General features: G+C 44.1%; 1 protein-coding gene across 1 annotated transcript in view; it reads right to left on the bottom strand.

Annotated features, from left to right (window-relative positions):
* ANKH (ANKH inorganic pyrophosphate transport regulator) overlaps positions 1–15,423 on the bottom strand; it is a 103,551-nt gene that overhangs the window by 9,857 nt on the left and 78,271 nt on the right. The window contains exon 8 of the mRNA XM_075417115.1: positions 15,274–15,369. Within this exon, the coding sequence (XP_075273230.1) occupies positions 15,274–15,369 (96 nt within the window). The remainder of the gene's footprint in view (positions 1–15,273; positions 15,370–15,423) is intronic.

Consider the following 15,423-nt stretch of genomic DNA (forward strand, 5'->3'; position numbering starts at 1 on the left):
TTTAATGGATTTACAGTAGTTAAATATGTTAGTAATTTACAGCAGCACAAGAAAATCAGTTCAGCTGTACTAGATCAGATCAAAGCTCCAGCTAGATTAGTACCCTGCTAAAGGTCACTGTGGGTTGTGTAAGGGAAGGGGATGAAGAGCAGGGCAAGTGCAGAGTAAGAGATGCCCTTCCCCGGCTGCGTGGCCTGACCTGCTGGCAGTTAGAGCTTCAGGTGCTCGGTAACTCTGGTGCACCTTCATCCCATGCAGCATGATGTTGTGCATACAAAATATCTAATTTTAGTGATTTCCAACCCCCCCCGAATCCAGCTGTGCATTAAAAAACCTTTCACTTGTGGCTTGCGCACTCTGTAAGTAGGTGTGCTTACTTTCATGTGGAACCTTGCTATTCTCTGCTAGCAAATTTGGTGTCCAGGAATATTACGAGGTTAAACATCAAAACCATCTGCTGTCAACAAGCCTGACAATGCTCCAAATCTTTGTTTTGGCACGGACAGTATCAAACTGATAGTGCTCAATCCAACTTCTCTTTCATCTCTTTTCTTAAGCACACTTCATGCATTTGACTTTCAGAAATGATTACGACAAAACAATGTTCACGAGTTTTTGTTTCAGATGCTGCACGTGCGAGTTTGAACGCCAGTAGTTCTTGAAAACTAACAGTCTTTTCACAGGCTCTGCATCTTCTGGAAGCTACTTCCATTTATTCTGGTTGCTGACAGGGATTACTAAACCTCAGAGACCCGCTACATAATGCATTATAACGCATTATGCTAACAAAGGCTGTTGTCATGTGTATAGTAATCTGCAGGGTGCTGGACTAATTTGCTTTTAGGCACTTGTAGACAGCTGCCTGTCTTTTGGGACATTCATTGATAAATATTGGCATAAAAGAGTATTCCAGGGAGCTACGAACAGCATTTCTAGACTTCAGTGCAGTCTCCAGTTAGAAGAAACACTGCCTGATGACAAAGACACGACACAGCTCTGTGTTCCTCAGAAAGAAGCTATGGAATGTTTTTAAAAATGGGTTAGACTTATACCAGCCTGGAATGAGATGGGGATAACAAATGGATTTTACCATGGGGAAGGGTGCTGTTAACTTGCTAAAGGTTCTTCTGTGGTGAAATGCAGTTCATATTTTTCTCCTGAAAAACAACTCTCAGCACTTTCCTATCATTTGTTGAACTTGCATATTTGCAGAAGTACGGCTGTCCAAGAGAGGTGTTTTACCCTCAAAATACTGTTCTATGCATGTACTGAGGATTGCACCTTAACTGATTTAACCCATGCCTTATTCATGACCTCTCTATGCCTATTTATGCTACGTGGCACACAGTGAGGGCAGAGGATATCCAATTTACACGTTGTTACACATCTCAGCTTTGAATTGCACCTCAGATCTTTGGGATAGTATCAGCTAAGTTATCACTTGTATTAATATGGAAGAATATGAGTCATACGATTTTGCCTTTTGATGCGTGCAATAAACAAATCAAAAAGTAGCCTCAGTCTTACGTGGTCTGATCTCCTGATATACCAAACATCTCCACGGCCTCCCTCTTTCTCACATAAGCAGAAATCCGTAATTCTGTCTCCTTTCAGTGCTTTATTACACTTACAAGATGAGCTAATCTTGCAGATATGTTTGTAAGTCAAAAGAGTATCTTGTTCTAACTTGCATCAGTGTGAAAAACTGAATTTGACTCCTCTGTTCAACATCCTATTTTGCAAGATGTTGGGGAAAAAAAAATCTTGTGAATTTGTTAGTGCTGTTCCTATGGCTATGCCAAATCCATGCCTTCGTTGACCTTGAAAATTTAGTTCTCTAAATGACTCTGTAGTACTGGGGCCTGTCATCCAAAAACTTACTCTAGCAACTTGATGTTCAAAGAGCCTGCACTTCTCTTCTGTATTTTTATGAAGAGCAGAAGTAACAACACTTTTGAGTTGCTGACTACTCATACTGAAACTACAGAAATAGCTACCAGTTGCACCCTTTCTCAGACCACAGTTGGAGCGTGTTTCCGCGCTGAATACAGCTGTGCAACAGAATACAAATTCCTAGCACCTCCTGAAGCACTCATTCCACTGTGCAGTCTCTCAACTAGTTGAACAACATGGAAAACGTTCAACACGGTTCTTGCAAAGGAAGAAGATCTAACCATTCCTCAATTTACACAAATAAAGCATTCTGTGTTTTATTGTGAAGCAACAAATCAAAAAGTCTGTTTTATCGTAAAGACGTTTTTCTCTGTTGATAGGAAACCACATGTGAGTTGAAGATGAAAATAAGTGAAAAACTGGCTGCCTTTTGTGCTGGTTTTGGCTGGGGTAGAGTTAATTTTCTTCATAGTAGCTAGTATGGGGCTATGTTATGGATTTGTGCTGATAATGTGGTGATAATACAGGGATGTTTTAGTTTCTGCTGAGCAGTGTTTACACAGAGCCAAGGCCTTTTCTGCTCCTCACCCCATCCCCCAGCGAGGAGGCTGGGGCTGCACCGAGAAGTTGGGAGGGGACACGGCTGGGACAGCTGACCCCAGCTGACTAAAGCAATATTCCATACCTTATGATATCATGCTCAGCAACAAAACTAGGGGGAACGTTGGCAGCGGGTCCACTGCTCGGGAACTGGCTGGACATCGGTCAGTTGGTGATGAGAAATTGTTTTCATTTGCATCACTTGTCTTTTATTTATTTCTCTTTGTTATTTTCTTTTTCATTACAATTTAACATTATTATTATTTTTCTTTTTTATTTAAGTTATTAAACTGTTCTTATATCAACCCACAAGTTGTCTCACTCCTACACTTCCGATTCTCTCCCCCATGCTGCTGGGGAGGTGGGAGTGAGCAAGCAGCTGTGTGGTGCTTAGTTGCCAGCTGAGGTTAAATCACACCACTCTCAAAGACTCAGGGGGGAAGGGGCATTGTCAGTTTTCTTTTTGTTTGTTTTTGTTTTCTTTTTTTTTAAGCACACTGCTATAAACAATCATAAAGTTATTTGGAGGCTGTGGAGGAATTGCTGGGCATGGTAAAGGGCAGAGGCCAGCATCACTGGCTTCTATGGAAGCTTGCTGCATACCACAGCCTGGCCCGCCCCAGAATGGACCTGCAGAACCCTATGCTACCTCTGCTGTAAATCATGTCAGAGAGCAGTCTTTGCACAGTCACCCCAATTTTGGCAGTTTTCAGGAGTTTTTGATATACAGCTTTTAAGACAAGGGGAAAAAAAAACAAAAAAAAAAACCTGATCAGCCCAAATGGAGGCATTGAAGGTTCCCACAGCCTGACACTCTGCTGGGCTATCATGATGATGTGCTCACACGTCCTGCAATTCTGAAGCGGGTAGAAAGTGGGTCCTTCTCTTGTGTGGGAAATGTAAGGTTTTCAAGACCAGACTGGCCAAAGCCCCAGGGAACCTGCCCTGACCTCACAGCTGACCCTGCTCTGAGCCAGAGGCTGGACCTGATGAACTCGTAAGGCTCTTCCAACCTGAACAATCCTGTGATCCTGTGAAACAAAAAGTCCTGGATCTGTGTGCAGTGGAAATGTCAGACCGTGGTCATATTTAAAAGTGGTTTATCATAATGCTGATGACTTGAATCACAAGGACATTCTCTGATAGCAATTATCCCTCAGGCGCAGGCAAGTCAGTATAGATTTCTCTGAACTTTATGTTCTGCAAAGGGTGGTGTACAGCTGAAAACAGCTGTCATAAAATTTGTCCAGCAGCAGGGGGAGCAAAAGAAACCAGAGCCTGCCTGCGGGAAAACTCGCTCACTTCACATCTTCTCCTGAAGTAATTGGTTTCTACAGATCTAAGTCTCCCCACGCCTCCCCCAGCTTTCCTTATAGTTCAGAGTGACGGAGCACGACACTCTTCAGAAACACAGCCAGGTCCAGGAGTTGCACAATACACTGACTCTCTGATAGAATTAACATGATGCCACATCTGCTTTCTCACCAACTGCTGCTGAAAATGCTCAGGTGGTATTTTGCAGGCTGGGCTGGGTCACTAAATTGTTTAAGATAGTCATTATGTCTCAAATTATGCTGCTTTATTTTTTAAAGAAAACAAGATGTCTTACTGAGTACAGCCTCACTTTAAAAAAGCTTTAATAAACCAAAGCTGGCAGATTCCTAGGCTCTCTGGGAAAACTGTCGACTTCACAACTTAGCCATTTTCTTCTGTCCTGAGTTTTCTGCAGCCCTTGCTGTTTCCTATCGCGATTATGGAGTTCGAGCAGAAACATGCTGCAGTGACAATTTTTGACCTTTCCTCTTCTGCTTGCTCCAGCCACTCATGCAGAATAGACTCTTTGTGTGAAACCTGAACAATCATGAAGGAGACATCAGTCTGCACCTCACTGAAGCAAACAGAAATCCTTTGTTCCGGGACAAAGGCTCAGTGCGGTACCACGGATGGGCCAAGTCCCTCGTGAGGATTTTATAAAGTCAGCCTCTGGTGGTCCAGCATCTTCCTCAGCAGGCAGGAATATTTCCACTCACGTCTGAAATGATTTTTACTGAAGCGGGAACTAAACCTGACCTTGAAAAGGTAAAAGGCTTTTCAAGCGACTGTCTGCCAATACGTCATTTTCCAGTGGTTATTTTTGTGCCAGCAGCTTGAAGATGAAAAAAACAATCTGGGAGCTCAGAGGTGGGCAAAATCAAAGCGGTGAAAACAAACTCATCCACTGGATGGGTGGTATGATTCTAAAAGCTGTCCTTGGCATCCACATAATGTATGACACTATAAAGAATGTGGATTTAGTCTGAAAAGTTAATGCTGGTTTTTTTAAATGTGAATATCCTAGACAGGACTTGTGAAATCTCAATACACGAGGCAGTAATGAAGCAATTGATGAAATAAGATTGGGGAGCATGAGGGAAACCTGTCCCTCTTTTAAAATTTCCTTTCTTTGTATACTCATGACAGATAATGACACTAAACTCAGTCACCCAGGGAATTCCGCATACTGGCACTGGCAGCAGCTGGGGTTGTGTCCTCTGAGAGGGACTGTCTTCTTGCTGTGACGTTGCTTCCTGTGGATTTTACTGCTTCTCAGTCCTGTTATCCCATGACTCTAATGAGACCGTTATAACCTTTGATAATAAAGCAATGCAGAGATGTAAAATAAAGACAGCCGATAAAAGATGGGAAAAAATCAATGAACCTTGAACACAAATCCAGTGGCCTCCACAATTGGCTTAAACTTTTGGCTGCTTTTTGACCTGTGACACTGAATGTCGGGGGTATATACAGTGGCAGCAAAACATGGCTCCTATGCACGTTTGCCCTCATTCATCCTTAAACTTGGGAGAAAAAACCACATGTAAAGCCAACTAATGCAATACAGTACTTTGGTTCTGAAGAAAATGCAGTTTGTACTGCTTAAAGCCAACTGCTAGCTATGCCTAAGCCGTTCTTTGTTATAAAAAGGTATTCCTGAAAGCAAGCAACAAATACCAGGAATGCAGGGATACACTGCAGCAGCTACTCTCAGTCTGAAGCTCTTCAGCACTACACAGGGGGAATTTATTATTCTCACAAGCAGAAAAAGAGATACGCAGGGAATATCTCCTGTTGAGGAGAGCTGAAACCATGACCCTGGATAGGGGAGGATGAACTACTGCTTTAACTGGGATAAACTGAACAATGTACTGTAAAGTACGATTGCTTTAAATTTGGTGGAAGGAGATTGAGGATAGGTAGTATTAATCTATGATTTGATATTGTGTAATGCATTGAAAAATTTTAATTATTATTCAAACTCTAAAGTTCCATAGTCAGACTTAACCTCTTTAAAAAACATACAAAAACCCCCACAAAAATCATATAACCTTGGCCAGCTTTAGAAAACAGCAAAGGCTTGCCCTAGTTAATGTAGTAACACAAGCCATTTTAAGACAGTTGGCTCTTCAGTGATCTTCCATTTATAAATTCTAGTGCAGTGGCTGGTAGCTGATGTGCTGGAACTACAACACTGCAGAATTCTAGCGCACATCCCTGGCCATGTTTGTTAAAACACCGGTACCTCAACAACTGAAAAGCATTATTGCCATCAGAAGTCCTGTTACCTTCTTGTTCCAGAATTCAAATTTCTGATTTCTACAGAGTAACCTGGCCTGCGCAATGTTACAATCTGAGCACATGAACACTGATAAAGTCACAGATTTCATTGTGTACATGAAGGAAATCATCATGATGAACACTGTTCTCCATGGTGTGGCTAAGCTGCTTCCTCCAGTAAGGTAGGAATGCTACAGTAGCCAAATTCTCAAGATCAAAGAGATTAATGAGGCTTATAACTGGGTGTCATATTGCATTCCTCTTTTGCAGGAAAGATGTAGAGTATCTGAAAGGCCACGGAAGCTAAAGTATGGCTTCTCCTTTTCCGACCCTGATGCTATTCCCTTGACCGTGAGCCACAAATTCATGGAAAAATGCGGCTTTGTTAACTTCAGTCTGTAACTCCTCACTCAGCTGCTGGGCTCTCCCACACCATCACTGCACAAAGACTACACCTTTGGCTCTCTCTTTAGCATTACATACTCTTGTATTTCACACCCCTCCACCCATCCCACCCCCACTTCCCAAGTCCCATCTTGGCCCTGGTGGGCCATCTTCTGAATGTCTGCTATCAGTCATCTATATGAGAGTTGAGATGGGCAAGAGGGAAGGTTTCAGCATTGCATGCAGGCTAGGCGTAAAGCGCAGAGAGGAATGCTTGGATTAAGGCCCTCAGAAATCACCACTTTGTTCTGAAAATCTTTTTTTCCGCTCATGAACTAAGAACCAGCATTGGCAGCCTGGAATGTAGATAGCCATCAAAGCTGCAAGAGTCGTCATAACCAGCTGATTTTCTCAGGGAGCAACCCTCTCTCAATACACAAAGAACTGTGGCATCAGTCACAGGGAAACAGAAACAGTATCCCTCGCTTCTTCCCCTTTCCAGCATCTGAAGCACTTGAAGCCACGTGGATGAGGCAGCAGATACTTGGATGAAGGTCTTTGAAGTGAGAGTGCAGGAGGCATAGTGGAATAAAAGCCCTCACAGTCTCTTGTATTGGTCAGAATTTGCAAATCTCTTTGCTCTACTCTAGGCTGATCTTTACCAAACCTAATCAAATGTGTACATGGAAACTTCACGCTGCTAAAACGCATGAGGGTGAGGGCATAAATTCTAGTATTCCTGTATTTTCTTGGTAGCTGACAGTCTAATACTGATTTCACAGCAGTAGTGGGAACTGACCTTATTTTCTTTAGGAAAGGGGAAAAAAATGAACTACATCTTTGTGAAAGTATGTTTGCATATACCGCTTGCGGCAAATTCTACTTTAAAATACTTCTTTGCACACCCTCGGGCCACAGTGATGCCGAGGCATCTAAAAATTAAAGCTAATCTCCTGTCAGGTCCTGAATGCAATTTGCTGTCTCTCAGCGTTGAAATAAGACCCTTCAGTTGTTTGGTCTCCAAAGATGGGAACGGAGCTAAGCACACAATACCATCACAGATATCGCAACTCATTAAGTGCAATCACAGTGGCTGAAGCAGGACTCCAGAAAGCAACCAGCTGAGATGCGTCAAGAGATGCCTGCTGCAGGGAATGGCCATGCAGTTGTATCATGCTACGGACTCCTCTTCTGCCTTCAGAAGGTTTCATCAGTGAAACAGGAACAGGTTCCTTGGCGTTTCTCAATATGCAAGCCTAATTCATATTACCCTGAATGCAAGCTAAGGATGCCTAGCAGGACAGCAGTCAGTCTTGCTGCAGAGGTGCAAAGAATTCTTTAACTTCTGTCCTTTACCAACAATTGCTTTACGTCTCATTGCTTAGCAGGACAGCGTAGTTGAAAACATCAAACACATCAGTGTCCTACTTACACAGGAGCTTTACTCAGGACACTCTGTCATGTGGAAAATGAACTTACAGGTAAATGCAGAAAGTGATATGAAATGGCATATTTATTAAACTAGAGACGGAAAATTTGAGATTAAATGGGACTACTGAAAACTGGATAGCCTTTGGTGACCCTCATCAAAAAAATCAGCTGCACGACTGAAGGCCGGGAAATAAAAAGATATGCTGAGTTTAACTGGAAATTAAACAACTATTGAGTAAAAAATGTTTGGTAGATGCATAGCATGAGAGTGGGAATACGACAATAAACTAATGCTATTTCAATAATGTACTGAGTTGGCATGAATATTCTGTCTTCACTCACGCGGGCTCCAATTTTATCTGCCAGTGCCTGTATTTCACTGGCTGGTGAAGCCTTGCTGATCAACAGGACAGGAGAGTCGGCAGATGGTATCCATCGGCGCTTGGCAGTTCCCAGTTTGGCATAACCAAATCCAAAGCAGAGCGCAAAAGCTTGGGCATCTGGAGCTGCCTTTTAAACAGACAAGGCTTCTCAGTTTGAATGGAACACAGCTGCTTCTCTTCCATGGTGACTGGTTCCAGCTCTTACAGAATTAAGCAGGAACCAGCAACTACTGAGTCCTGTACTCTGTACTTTAATTCATTCATATAGGGAATTTTCCCTGCTATATTGGCACCCTTGTTCTTGGTCAGGGTTTTCTTCCTATCTTCTAGGTACTTGATGATTAATTATAGAAGATAACCAAGCAGATGATAACTGGATATTAGGCAAATGATGGGACGGCTTGCAGTAAACTGTCATCAAATGGGACAGAGACTTTCCTCCTCCCCTCTTCAGGCTGAAACTGAATTATCCTATCACAGGGACCCAGTAAAAGAAACCCTGTGACTCTGGAGCCCTCTCTGCTGTTTTAAGACTGTGATGGGATCCCTCTATTGAATATTGCAAGATCAGTTAAAGAGCCTACCATCCCCAGCTCCCTGTCCCACTCTTCTGCCCGTGGTTGCGGGAAAACAGGAGATCAACACGCCAACATGTTAAATGCTGCAGCTTAAAACTTCTGATAGTTATAATACCATATAATAACCCCCACTTATATATAACTACACTCTGCATAGGATTATACACTTATCAGATACATATTTATAGTTACAGACACTATATGTTAATATATAAGATGACTATAACTGCCAACTGATGGCAGCTTACGCTGCTGTGCTACAAGATGCAAGCACTAGAGAGCTGACACAATGCCTGCATGCTGCTCTTCCTAAGGGGCTGGTAACTTCCAGCAGATGAAAGAAACAGACAGTTGCCAATAGTAACTCCTTAAACTACAGATGCTCATCAGCAGGAGCCCTGAGAAATCAATATGTGTTTTTTCCCTTCTCAAAAGAATAAGTTCAGATATGAATCTAAATATTTCATTTTTTTAAAAAATGTAATATTTTATAATAGAATATGAAAATGTCCTAATACATAACACAGAAAGTAATATTCTAAGTATTAGAGACATTTTAAACCTGTCATTAGGCTCCTCAATTATCATCAAACCTGACTGTAAAGCAGGTGACATTTTGACATGTACTGACACACACATACTCTACTCTCAGGCCCAAACATATAAGCCAGTAAACTGACCAGCTGTTTGCTCCTAAGTACATTAAATTTAAACTGTCACTGAGATTTAAATCTAATGCAGGTTAGCTGGCATTTGAATTTGTAAGCCTTGCATAAGCCACACACACACGTACAAGTGTAAATGTGAAAGATTTCCCTCTAGTCTACCTTTCAGGCTCCTTTTGGAATGGAAAGGAATGAAAAAATCACAGGGCAAACCTGAACATCTGGATTTTGTTTCTTCAGCGGTGTCTGCTAATTAAATTTAAGATAGCATTCTACACAATTAGCCTCTCCCCTTAATCAGTCTGTTTACTCGTGGTAACTCTTACTTTTCCCGTTTGTCCGTAACTACGTGTCCATTAAAAAAAAAAAAAGCAGAGCAGCACTGAAATTGCTTTTATAACAGCACTGGTGCTCTTCTACTTAAAGCTCGAAAGAGCTTTGAGCTGTTTGTAATAGAACCCATGTTAAACCTGAGGAGTACCACGCAGCTCTCCTGCTGTACAATAACCTGGTGACAGATGGATGAACGTGGCGTGGTGCGCACAGCATGTCACCCTTGGCACCTTGAGCCTGTCTCAGCGATGAGGGAAACCCTGTTGTGATACACACAGCACTCAAGAAAATGAAGATACAGCTGGCCACATGTCTTGCTGACACTTTAGTTAACAGCAACCATGCAGCTAACAGGAGCTGGTGTTTGGAAATGTATCCCTGAAGCGCTGTGGGCTGTCCCCCCTGAAGCTGCCTGATGAGGAAGCTGAAGTGAATAGCTTAGTTCACCAACCACTGCTGTAAGAAGGCATTTCTCCTTCCCTGGTATAAACAAACAAGTAACTACAGACTAGTCTGGGTCATTTTTAGTGACCGTGAGCTCAGGAGCTTTCACAGCGGTTTCTGAGAAATTGCTTTTTCTGATCAGCATCTTGTATGCTTCTCAAGCAGTGATCTTGCTTCAGCCACGCAGAGCTGGCCATGCGTTTACCTCAGCGGCAGTGACTTAAATGAGGGTGCTCGCAGCTCGCATTAAGGCAGACATCACCAGCCTTCCAAGCCGGCTCCGAGACATGGACAGATGCCACCACTCCCAGTCCCCTCAGAGTGAAAAGTCCACTTGCACAGTCGATAGCCTGCTTCCAACTGGGGACACACAGCTTCTCGTGCAGGGTTTGCACAGGGACGTGTGCCCGAGGGCATGGCTGTGACCGCCACGTGGAGTGGGCACCGGCAGGTGCAGCGAAGGAGCCTGTGCCCTCCCAAAGAAGCCCCCTGCTCATCGCCTGCACCCAGCAGGCACTAACACACACGACTTCAGCCTGGGAAGCCTTGCAGCTCAGAGGCAGACGACCACACGCTAATCACGTGGCTGCCAGCAGCCAACATCAGCCAGGGAAAAGGATCTTAACTGACTGCAACTTCAGTGTCATCACGGAAGACTTCGGGAAGAGCTCAACTGGGAAATGGGGACAGAGTAAAAACAAAACAAAACAAAAAAAAACAAAAAGAAAGAAAGAGAAAGGTAATTTGGCAGTAGCTGTGCCCTTCAGGCTGCCTTGGAAAAACCCCTGAATTCTGCGCTGTGGTGTCTGAGCTCAAAGATGCTGTTCTGAGAAAAGCCCTTGCTGAAGAGCAGCCCGTTTGCTGCTACTCCTGCTGGGTAAGGCAGGGCTCCCTCGAGCAGCTCACTCCTCGCAGAGCCTGCGAGGGATGCTCTCCCCTGACAGAGCAAACCTTTGCTGCAGTCGGGAAACGCAGTAATTTAGCACCCGGGCAAATTATTTTGGGATTTCTGCACTGTACAGAGGCTGACACATCCCACAACCAAAAGGAGGTGTGCTATAAATGCACCGGTTTTCTGTCCCGGGACTCTGTGTCTTCACTTAGTTTACACCCATGCAAAGACCACAGGGCTGACCTGCAGGGTCATCTGAACAGGTCTAGCACTGACCAGATATGTTTAGTTATTCAGCAGCGTTATCTAGCAATGGCAGCAAGACCGGCATTTGGAGCAGTGTCTCTACTTACATACAGAAAGAAGTGTTTTTGCCCAGGTGCCTAACGGCAATGAAGTAACAAATAATGGCAAGCAGCATTATGCATGCTTTTTAAGCTGAGAATAAATTACCAAGCACGCCTTATTTTTTAAAATCAGAACCAGTCCCTTAATTGTATGGGCAAAATTGTTCAGCTGAGTCCCCTCCCTCTGCTATATAAATTTTACTTTCAATTACATGGCCACAAAACAGGGCTGCTGGAAGGAGTCACAGCTTGCTTACAACCAAAACCACATCAATATGACTAATCACACCAGCTCTCTCACATATTGGGAGTCTAATGGCTTCTGTTTACAGCCTCTAAATAAAACAGCTTGTCTACACGTTTTTCACTAAGCAATGCAACTAATTCCCATTTTTTGAAGAAGCAGCATTAATACCTGCCCGATGCTTCAAAGCCATGAGACAGTACTTATGATCACACTCGGCAGAACACATTTACACGCTGCCCAGTCAGCCCAGGAAGGCTCAAGTGCAGCCTTTCAGATCCCATGAAGATTTAAGAAAACCCCAAAGTTACGTTCCTTAACAGAGCTATGCCTTTTTTTCTACTCTGACTCAATATTGCCACTGCCAACAGGGGTGAAAGAGTGCTTCTGCTGTTGTAGTGGGTTTACAGTACTTCTTGTGCAGGCATGACTGGTCTGTGGAAGGAGGTAGGACATTTTTCTTCCAACTCTGTGAAATAGCATGCCTTCAACAACTGGGAGGTTTCCCAGGATTGTGCACTGGGAGGGCGCTTTCCTGCATGGTTGCTGCTCATACTGAAAGTTTCACTGTTATTTTTTCCAGTGGTTAATGGACTTCCTTCATCTTTCCATCTTCTGAAATCCTTCTATAGATTATCCATTGGAGAATGGATTCACATAACATGTCTAAGTATTTGACTTGCTTTGATCTCTTGGCCAGCCTGAGAGCCTGCTTCCCACTTTCCCTCTGATCCCAAAGAACAAGATGCTACCAACAGTGATGCCACTAGTCTGACTGCCACTTGTTGCAGCAGAGCCCCTCCAGAAAACACAGCAATCACTGATGGCCAGGGGAGCCCAGCTACAGTGACCATCTGATCTGGCTGCAACAGAGGCAAATCTGAAGTCCAGTTCATTAGAACCTGTGGCACGTGACAACTTCAGTCATACCAATGTCTACTGAGTTTGTGTGCTGAAGCATTTGCAGGCTCAGGCTCCTGACACAAACTGAGTCTTTAGAGCTCATGTGTCTATTTTTCTGCTCTGTCCGCTGACAAGCAATCCTAAGAATCTGTCACTGGTAGGCAAAAATAGAAACAGGACAGGAAAAGCTATGGACCTCAAAAGTGTTTCTGGAATTTCAGTGGATAAATCTCTCAGGATCAACTTATGAAAGAACTGCCCTTGAAAGTACTATGGAGAGCTTCTGGGGAAAAAAAAATCCTGTAAAGTTATCAAACAAAAGTCTATTGCAGTAATTAAAAAATACTTGGCAGAGGATGGTGATGGTAATGTAAGAACACATGACCTATCAGAACTTAAGTAAGCTGATAAATGCCTACAAGGGTTAAGAAAATAGTTCAGAGAAAGCTTTGAGATTGAAACAGGATTCTCAGAACAATTTATAAAGAGGAAAGCTTTCCCCTTTGTGGGTCTCTGACAACATTGACAGACTTCAAGGGAGGTTCCAGCTGTAGAGAACATAACCTTGACCTGGCCCAGCACACAAGAGAAAACCTCAAGGAGTGTGATGGTAGATAACATGAGAGCCATGGAAAGTCTCCAGACGATGGCCAGTTCGGTGGAGGCATACGTCTGTCTCTTGTTACACACTGTAAGAAATGCAAGTTAAAGCCAGAGCTGTTGGTCTCTAAGCCACATGAAAAGAGAGTTCAAGCTTAAGTCTAGGAAATTAATAGACAGAAGAGTTGCCACACTGGGTCATGTAATTCTGTCTTAGATGGTGGACAGTTGTAGCTGTTTAGGGAAAAGTATAGGAAATAAAGAGCAGAAGAAATCTCCTATTTCAGCTATGGATGGATGGAGTCACTTCATTTTCAGCTGTGAAATAAGACAGAGAGTACTGTATCCCACCTTTCCAGGTTGTGACAAGGGCATGAGGATGGTTACAAATACTTCAGGCTTGTGTACTGTCAGGTTTCCTTTGATGGAAGTTAGTTTCCCTTCACGCATAGGCCATGTGCAACTCAGCCAAAAAGGCTCTATGCTAAAATGCAGGGGAGAGAGAAATTATGTCATCCCTCTGTTACTCAACAGTAGATTTGCGAATGTGGGGAGGAAAGAGTTGCAAAGCAGCCAGCCACGGCACGGAAAGTACACAAAACTGGGGATAAAGAGTCTGGGGTACGAACAGATTCAATTTTAGGACTCTGAGCATTGTATCAACAATTGCAGCATTTCCCACTTATTTTTCTAATGTGAGGAAGGACTTCTACTGCGAGAAACTTATCTTCTAGGTCCTCCTTGGCTTTTGTCCTGCCAGCGCAGGTACTGAGCAGAGGAGCTGTCACGGCCCCGAGGGCACCGCCAGCCCTGACCGTCCTTGCTCACCCCTCAGGGCTCCCCCGACCCTGCCCACAGCCCAGGGCCCCACCATGGCCCAGGGAGGTGCCCGGGGCTGGGGCTGCCCCCGTGCCCCCTGGCTGCCCTGCTCCTGGCTTGGGGGAGATGGGCCCCAGCTGCCGGACCCTGCCATGACCGACCCTGGCTGTCCCCATGCCTGGCAGCGCCCTGACAGAAGCCAGCCCAGGACTTCTTAGGAAACCGTGCACAGATCACAGATCTGCTCATGTCTGCCACAGAGACATGGTTGCTAATGCAAGTCCACCCCAAGGGGGAAGAGCGTGGCTTGACCAGCTCCAAGCACTAACGTAAATCCATCCTATGTAGAAACAGCAGTTGGATTTACCCCGGTCATTGCTCCATTACTTGCCATGATCCTCACCACCTGCATGAGTTTTCTTCCACAACCTCCTGCCTGTTGCTAAGCAGACTTGTACAGAAGCGGTGTTCTTGGCGAAGATGCACTGTGCGCGTGTGCGCAAGCTGGTCGTTTTGCCGGCTCAGCAAAATTTCTCCCTGAACGTCAGCCCTTCGCAATGCTTCCCAGCACAGACAAAGCTTTAGGTCACTTTGTCAGTGTCAGCCCCGTCTCCGAGACTGCCCTTTTGAGAGTAGACAAAACCAACACGCATGAAAGTACCCCCAGCACGGAAGCCCAGTGCCATGCGAGGCGGCAGGGAACAGCAGCTGCAGTTCCGACACGTGCTGCCTTTCCCACCATTCGTGGTAGATGCAGAACGCCCAGGGACAGGCTGTCATCCCACTGCACGTGAGGCAAATGTGGTTTTTTATTTTCCTGACGTGCTGGTTACCAGAAGCTTTGTTCATTTAAAAAAAAAAGAGAAGAAAAGAAAAGCAGATCTCTGATACCTCCTAGCATCTGGAGGCTGACTTGAAATGAAAAGTAGTGAGAATTAAATAAAATAACTCTAGGCCTTAAGATATCTAGCCTGTGTTAATGATAGCTGATTTTCTTAGTACTCCAGTACTATGATCAGACTCCCCCCTCCAGATAAAAGCAACAGAGCTTCATAGGAAAAGACAACTCACCTTTCTTGAACTGCTAGTGCTTTTAGCATTAGGTAGAGGAGACAATTTTCTGGTTTAGATGAAAGCCAGAGAGCTGAACAAAGGTTTCTTACCGTTAAGGACAATGCCATGCAAACAAAAGTGAACTTCTTGATATGTGTCGCTGTGACGGTGCTGTTGGTGTTCACCAATTTATTGCTGGGGTTATTCTAGGGTGAGAGAAAGAGATAACGAGCATTAGCTTGGCTCCAGACTACTGGCAG

The sequence above is a fragment of the Opisthocomus hoazin genome, chromosome 3 (assembly GCF_030867145.1).
Source record: "Opisthocomus hoazin isolate bOpiHoa1 chromosome 3, bOpiHoa1.hap1, whole genome shotgun sequence".
In the NCBI taxonomy this organism is placed as follows: domain Eukaryota; kingdom Metazoa; phylum Chordata; class Aves; order Opisthocomiformes; family Opisthocomidae; genus Opisthocomus; species Opisthocomus hoazin.